We start from the raw sequence: 8670 nt of genomic DNA, 5'->3' as shown, positions 1-8670 counted from the left end.
AAGGCTAAGAAAATTGTGGTACATATACCACAACTGGAATATTACTCAGCCATTAAAAAGAATACATCTGAGTCAGATCTAATGAGGTGGATGAAACTGGTGCCTATTATACAGAGTGAAGTAAGTCAGAAAGAAAAACACCAATACAGTATACTAACGCATATATATGGAAGTTAGAAAGATAGTAATGATGACCCTATATGCAAGACAGCAAAAGAGACACAGATGTATAGAACAGTCTTTTGGACTCTGTGGGAGAAGGTGAGGGTGGGGTGATTTGAGAGAATAGCATTGAAACATATATATTATCATATGTGAAAGAGATCACTAATCCAGGTTCAACACATGAGACAGGGTGCTCAGGGCTGGTGCACTGGGATGACCCTGAGGGATGGGATGGGGAGGGAGATGGGAGGGGGGTTCAGGATGGGGAACACATGTACACCCATGGCTGATTCATGTCAATGTATAGCAAAACCACTACAATATTGTAAAGTAATTAGCCTCCAATTAAAAGAAATAAATTAAAAAAAAAAGCCAATGAATAGGCCAGGTTGATGGAAAGGAAAGTTTGTTTTATTTCAGATGCCTGGAACTTGAGCGGGAGGGTGGTGGACATCTGTCCACCTGACTCTCCTCCCACCCACAAGCAAGGGGTGAAAGACATCTTGTGGGGTGGGGGCTACATGAAGAAACAGCACAATCATCTAACAGTCATCTTCAAATTGGTCATTAGTGGTCTGACCAGCATCATCTTGAATGTTTCAGGTACAGTTAATCTTCAGTTCTAGGGTCCATTTGTTCCCATTTCTTTGTGGGCAATTCTTGGAATCATGGCAGCTCAAGTCCTGGGCACTGTCTGGTCATCATGTAGTTAACTTCTCCACCTAAGGCTTTCGTATATATAAGACAGCTCACAGAATACGGCTCAGAATATTATCTACAGCCTTTGAGAAAGAACTAAAAGTCTTTGACAATGCTTAATGACTACATTATTATTATTTAGTCTCCTTTGGCTGTTTTCCTTTGTTTCAGCATTTCTCACTTCTCAGATTAAACTTGTTCTTTGACTGAAGTTTTCCACGGGTAAAAGGCAGGCAGAAGATACAGTGAGGGGGCAGGGTGCAAGGACCATACAGTCCTGCTCCATTTCATTAGTTAACTCAGGCTAAGATGCAGTAACAAATCCATTCCAGTAATTCAATGGCTTAAAGAATAACATACATGTTTATTTCTCCTGTAGAAGTCCAGGGTGGGCTTTTGGTTAGCTGGGTGGCTCTCCTTCATGGTTGGAAAGACACTCAGATGGGCAGTTGCTTTGCCCTCTTTACTGGGCAGCATATCAGGTCCTTTTAGTCATCTATCTGAAACAGCCGAAGGGAAAATAACATGGACAAGCCTGATGTGCTTTTACATAAGTTGACACATCCCTTGCTCTCATATTCTACAAGCTCCAGCTCAGCAATGAGGCCACACACCTCACTGCTTGAAGGGTAGGGGCATGCAGTCTAGCAGACCTGCCATACCCTTGACCCTTCCACTTCAATAGGAGAAGGCAGAGGCTCCACGCTGGTGGCCAGCTGACAATCTCTAACACAAATACAGAACATCAGTGATTTGGAATAATAATGAGAAGGAATGGCTTTATCCAGGCAGGAAAAACAATATAAATAACCAGGCTGCTAAACCTCACCAGGTCCCCAATTCTTTCTTTTTTTCTTTCTTTTTTGATCCTCTGCTTCTTTTTTAAAATATGTTAATGAATTAATTAATTTTTTGGCTACACTGCATGGCATGCAAGATAGATCCCTGAACAGGGGGGATTGAACCCATGCCCCCTGCAGTGGAAGCACAGAATCTCAACCACTGGACTGCCAGGGAAGTCGCTCCAATTATCTGATAATCAAAACCTATTCTAGATCACTTCCAAACATGTTTCCATCTTTTACATTTCTGGTTCTGGGAGCTAGCATTCAATGGGTATCACTTTAGGCTGGAGCAGTGTCTTCATCTTGGAAATGGTGCAAGAAAATTCATGTTAGGTGGGTAAAGCGAGTCTTGAATAATCACTGTTTTTTTGTTGGAGATTTTTAAAAAATCAAGTGACAAATAATGATCAAGTACATACTACATACCGGATACTTTGTCCCTTGCTGTAGAGGGCACAGTCAACTCATTCCTTCTGAGAAGAGATTACAGACTATGGGGGAGCTGAGTGGGATGATGAAAAGGAAAGATTACAAATGAAGCAGAATGGGATACATTCCCAGGGTTCCAGACCTTGCAGTAAGGTGTAAGACATGAGGTGAATATTAAATGATCCCTGAATATATTTTACAAGATTTTTATGAAGAAAAAAAAAAACCTCTAGCACAAGTTTGTTTGCCTGTAATTTGTCACTGACAATAGGAGACATGAAATTTCCATTCATTGAAAATTCTGATTAATTAACTTGAGGTTAACTATAATTTTAACTGCAAATAAAAATGCATGATGCCACCCTCTATTTTATAGGCAGTGAATTAATTTAAGATTCTTTATGAAGTAAAGTTGGACCTTTAGGCTATGAAGGCATTCCACCCCATTTACCTATTTCTATGAAAATATATTCTCAGGTGTTAAAATCTGTTGAAAATTCTGTCAACTCCTGTGCTCTACTGCTATTAATTCTTAGCCAATCATACCTCTAATACATCCCAAGATGCTCATCTTTGGACAAAATGGCTTTGTTCTGACTTTACTTTTGTGTAGTCTAAGCTTTAAAAAATTGTTTTCATAGATGTATCACAATCCTGAGGATTTTGCAGAGAGTGTTTCCAGCCATTTTCATGTTTAGTTTTGGCCCTGGGTCATGTCTTCTTATAAACTCACTGCAATTATTTTTTGTTTTGTTTTGAATATCTGCTTCAGCGTACCTTTCTACTGTAAAACAAGACCTGGGACAGGGAGGCAAGAGACTTGCATTTCAGTTGGCTTTGTCACTTACTAAGTGGGCATGTCCTTGACTCTGATGGGGCCCTGGTTTTGCTTATCTGTCAAATGAGAAGTCTGAACCAGAAGATAGTGTAGGCTGTACTCTCTTTGAAATGCTATTCTTCTATACATTAATATTGGTTTACTTTTCTTTATTTTGTTATCAATTTACTCGTTTAATTTTCATTTTTAAAAGGGTCTATTCCTTCAGCCATTTTCAAAAGTATTGTCAGAAGCCCATTTGAACCACTATAACCAAAGGTTCTTAAGATGCAGATTTTTAATTCCTAATTTACTAACTCCATTTACTAAATCAGAGTTTCTAAGGAAGTACCTCTCAGTCTTTAATGTAAATACAAGTCACGTGGTGATCTTGTTAAAATGAAAACTCCAATTCAGTGTTGGAGGCAGGACTTGAGACTCTGTATTTCTAACAAGCTTACAGGTAATACTGCTAATGTGACAACTGCGCTTTGAGTATTTAAGTGTGGAATCCCTAAGCCAGAATGGCAGCTCCCACCCAGCAGAACCATGTCTCTAATGGGATAGGATTAGCCAGTTGTGGAATGTTTAAGATGTAGCAGTTGTGCCTAAAATGTAGCATGTGGCATCTGGGTCATATAAAGTCAAGAAGAAAGGTGTTGCAGAATAACAGTGTTGGAGAATAAAGATTACAGGATAAAATATGCTATAAATAGCCATGTTGGAAAACCACACTCATGACTGCTGGGGTATTTTAGATCAGGAGAATGTGTTGCAATTCCAAGTACCAAGTAGAAGGAAGAAGGAAAATCGGTTTCTTTTCACTGATCACTGCTGAGCTACATGGTATCCAAAAGTTTTGTCTTTTTTATTACCCTCCCCCATATTTTACAGCAGCTATGGCTGGTATGATCACCTTGTTCATAGTCATAGAAATACAGCCTCTTTCCTGATTCTGTGTGGTGATGAGTAATAAGATTGTTTCTGTGGAGGGGTGAAAAGGTCTTAAAACTAGTTTATTTTTTCATAAATAGAGAGATCCTGAGAAGGTGCTAACATCTCCCTGAAGACTAAATTTCTGCTAGTGTTTTTTTTTTTTAATTTTTAAATTAATTTTTTATTGAGGCATAATTGACACACAACATTATATTGTTTTCAGGTGTTCACTCTATTAGTTTAAATCTCATTTTAAAAGGGTCTGTTTCTTTACATTTTGAACAATTTGTGATTGGGCATAAAACTAACTTACATGAACGTCCTTTTCCTCAACTGCAGTACTCTAAGGCAAAAATGGTTTTGTAGAAATGTGTGCATTTGCATGTTTAAATGGGATCTGATTTATATTGTGCCAAGCACCATTACTGACAATTATGTAGGCTTTGAAATGAAATTATGTCTAAAAAATATATGTGGCATATGTTCTACGTCAATTAAAAAACAAGCCTGAGGAACTTTCTTTCTTTCTTTTTTAATTCCACAAATCCTGCGAAAATCTAAGAATTGTGCAAACCGATTTAGTTGTTTTTCTTTATATAGATATAGTGTTTATACCACTCAAGTTTTGAACATTAGACAATTTAAAATTGCCTTTCATTTGTAATAATAAATCTTAATGGAAGCTCACAGAATTCTTACTAGACACCAAGCTATGTGCCAAGTGGTTTGTATGGATTATTATTTTACTCTGCTTTATAAACTCCATGGCCTAATTTCTTTGTTTAATATGAACATATGGAAGATCTGAATGCTCAGTTGATAATGCATACACACACGATCACACACACACTAAACCATTGTGAAGAAAAGAAACAAGAACAATCTTTAAAAAAACAAAAACTTAAAGTCATGTGACAGATTTAGGAAATTCTTTTTATTTACATAGAAATGTGTACACATACTTTCTCTGTACACAGAAAATCTAAGTGTATATACACATATGGTTCCCACATATTTTACAATAAATAGTAGTTTAATCTTGTTCCTAGGTTAAAATAAAATGATGTCTCAAAGTATTTCACACCAACCACAAAATTGCAAAAGCACCCGATGAACTCAGAGCAAAAGTTTCAAGCCTGTACTACCACACACTAAGCTTAGTACAATTTTTACAAAAGACAAAAAACAAACACTGTGCAGGCATCACCAGGAAAAGGAAAGGACTGGAGATGCAAAATAGAAAAGAGAGCTGTTGGCTTTTGAACAACGTAGTAAGAGCATTTTATAGTAAGAGCATTTTGTTCTTCCTTCGGTTGTCAATTCAGTGTTTTACTTTGATATTTTACAGATAAGAAGAGGGAAAAAAGTTGACAGCTATCGTAAAAGTTGACATTCCATGAATCTTCCAGGTCCTAGAAACACTTTTTTTTAACTGGTCAGCCAGATTCTCTCTCTGTGCTAATTCAAAGATCATCCAGTTCTACGACACAGGTGACGTTTGACCCCCTCAGAGAAGATGAAGAGGATGTGGTTGTGAGGCAACATTCATTAGGAAGTTATCCCAAAAGCCTAGCAAGTCATGTGTCTTGATTATTAGCACAATAATAATTAGCATTGTTTAAATATATTCCTTATTTCCACAGTTCGATCCTTCATTTAAATAGCTAAATGCAAGGAGAACTTAATCTAACAGGCTAGAAATAATGCATACATCATCCTGGAATTTCCTCCTTCCAATTCCAATCTTTCTCCCATTTTAGCTAGCCTGGGAAACAGTTGCTTTCTCTCAATTTCAAAGTTGTTCTACACAGGTATACAAAAATCATACCACCAAAGGAATAGAATTAGGTTACAGGGGGAAAACAGAGTTGTGATATTTTTGACAACCTCACATCATTGAATCTGGCAAAATAATCTAAAAACATTCTGATCGTCATCATTGTTGAACTGACTTACAATATATCCAGATTTGCTTTTTTAATATACCAGCATTACTACTCAGATGAAAATCCTAAGGATGGTGACCAACCCAAGGGTAAGTGTTTAAATCCCACTCCACTCAACTCTAGCTCAGATAATAATGTGTTTCATTCCACTTTGGCATTCTAATTTCACACATGAGTTTTGAAGCAAATTTTACCCCTTCATCTCTCGTATCACTAACAGCACAGAGACGGGAAAAAAGACAGCAATAAAAAAGAATTCAATGTCAAAAATGTGATTCATCTATCAAATACAATCTTTTCAGTTACTTTACTGGATCTGCTATTTTTAAGGTAACTTTCCAAAACATACTTCAAAGGCAGGCTCATTTCAAGAGCAATGTTTATCACATGCATTATTTGGTTCTTTCCTGTTCCATGTTGCTACCTTCGACTCTTAGAGAAATAAGAATAGCTGTAGGAGTCAGCCTTAGGAGAGAGATCTTATGAGAGAGTGATGGTTTCATATACAGTTTGACTGTTTAGATTAAGGTACTTATGATCATAACAAACACATTTCAACTTTTAAGATGTTTCTTTTTCTTTTTTAAATTTGAAAGCCTTATAGGGAATGAAGGTTCACTGCCAGAAACAAAAGGGATCCTTTGCCATGGAGACCTGGGCTTGGTTCTTGGTGGTTCTATTAATAATTAAGTATATATTTATCCTTCCTTTTTATTGGCCATGGGAAGATTCAGCCAGAAGATAAGTAGGGAGTCTCGCTATGGTAATTGTAGTCAGGACAGACCTTTTGCACAAGTTTATAATCAACACTGTAAAAGGCAATGTAGATGCAAATGACTTTGAAGGGCTTGGAACACAACCAGGATACGTGGCTCTGAGTCTGCTCCTGGTAGCAGATCTTGGATGGGTCAAAATTGCACAGGGCGGTCTTCTTGGCCCGATCTGTTTTTTCATACTCAATGCGACAGTTGAAAGATTTGGATTCCTTGGTCTCCAAGGTAGACTGCGGGGAAACTTCAAACTCCACCACTTTGGAGGGGGGTACCAAACTCACTGAAACGTTGCCCAGGCCGGTGGAGTTATGTCGGAAATAAACACTGAAGGTTCCATTTCCATGGTCAACGATTTTTCCTGTGATGAGGAGGTTGAGTTTCACAGTTTTAATGTTGGAATGGAAGTCGCCCCATCCAAACATTTTCTTAAATTTTCCTGTTTTCACTATCGGCCTCCTTTTAGTTCTTGCCAATGGCTCCTGAACCTCCGTGATGTTGGCCAGCCAATCCCAAAAGTTTTCCATGCTGTCCGCATAGGCCAAGTGTCCAGGCTTGGGGACTGGAGACTGTTTAACAAACAGGCGCAGAGGGTTGATGATCCTTGAGTGCACCACGTTACCCACCAGGGTCCCTGCAGCATCTTTGTCTTCCCAATCCAGTCCCTCCGTGGCATGCACAACCTTCTCACTGTCGCAAAACAGCTGTTCAAAAGGAAGAAAGAAAAATATACTTTAGGTTGGGCTGTGAGTCCACACATACCAAAGTCAAAGCACTGGGGCAATTCTTGTAGTATTATTTCGCTTCCTGCTAAATACCATTTCACATACACAGTTGGGCTCTGCAGTGTAACAAGATGACCATGTCATTCAAGCATTAACCTGTGAGTACAAACATGGAAATGATGAGATTAGGAAGAGAGGACAGTTGGCTCTTTGTATACACAGGTTCTGAATCCACTGGATTCAACCAACACTGAATTGAAATTAAGACTAAACAAAAAATCCCAACTGCCCCCAACTCAAACACAGAAATTTCCAAAAAGCAAAACTTGAATTTGTCACATTCTGGCAACTGTTTACATGGTATTAGGCATTACAAATTATCTAGAGATGGTTTAAAATATACAGAAGTATGTGCATAGGTTATATGCAAATACTAAACTATCTTATATAAGGAATTTAAACATCCCTGTATTTTGGTATCCAAGGGGATCTTGAAACCAATCCTCCATGGATACCAAGGGATGACTGCATTTCATTTTAATGGGTTGATGTGGCTTTAGTCTCTGTCTCCTAATCTTTACAAGTCTATCTTTCCAGACCAGGGGGTATAGTATTTTTTGGTCTCTTGTTTGATAAAAATATTCAATTTGTAAGGTCTTTTTTTTTTAGGTAGAAAATAACTCTAGTAAGCTGAGATTTCTACCATGGAGGTAGAAACCATCTGAATATAAGGTATTGATAATATTCTTAAAATATATTCGTAGATAGCAAGCATATTATTATATTCAAAAGCTTAATTCAATTTTAAATTCTGTAATTAAAAGTAGCATTAATAATAATATGAAGTTATATAAAAGTTTTAGTTGAAAAATATAATGTCAAATTATCTGCTCTTATAGAAGCAGAAATAAATTGGAAATGTATATTTTGAATTAATTAATTGTTGATAAATAAATTTTATTACAACTGAATAATACCCTGAAAGTTAGGATTGCTAAGAAAGAATCATGTGCCTATGCTTTATGGATTCCACAGTATTTTGATTCAAATCATTCCCCTGAAACACAGCACTTTATTTGCATTTGATTTTCTTCTAACTCTCTTTGCAGTGTAAGAGTCCTCATGATTTCTAAAAATCACTTAGTTAGGTCAATATGAATTTTGAAGACAGATTCATAATATATGAAACTGCTGCTTGGAGTGGATATTTATAGATGAATTATAAAGTCTGGAAAATAGAGGTTTCTCGTGGAAACACAGATAGCCTCTTATCTCTAATGGCACAAACCACTCTGGTAATGATTCTCTGGAAAACTGTCAGCGTGATGAAAAGGATGA

General features: G+C 37.2%; 1 protein-coding gene across 1 annotated transcript in view; it reads right to left on the bottom strand.

Moving 5' to 3' along the window:
• Positions 1-4806: 4806 nt before the first annotated feature.
• The window catches only part of NXPH2 (neurexophilin 2), a 130681-nt gene continuing 126817 nt past the window's right edge, over positions 4807-8670 (bottom strand). Inside the window, exon 2 of the mRNA XM_081574986.1 lies at positions 4807-7311. Within this exon, the coding sequence (XP_081431112.1) occupies positions 6568-7311 (744 nt within the window). The 3' untranslated portion in view covers positions 4807-6567. The remainder of the gene's footprint in view (positions 7312-8670) is intronic.

The sequence above is a fragment of the Giraffa tippelskirchi genome, chromosome 3, assembly GCF_054371585.1.
Source record: "Giraffa tippelskirchi isolate mGirTip1 chromosome 3, T2T-mGirTip1v1.2.pri, whole genome shotgun sequence".
NCBI classification, from domain to species: Eukaryota; Metazoa; Chordata; class Mammalia; order Artiodactyla; family Giraffidae; genus Giraffa; species Giraffa tippelskirchi.
This window is presented reverse-complemented; position numbering and strand designations above follow the sequence as displayed.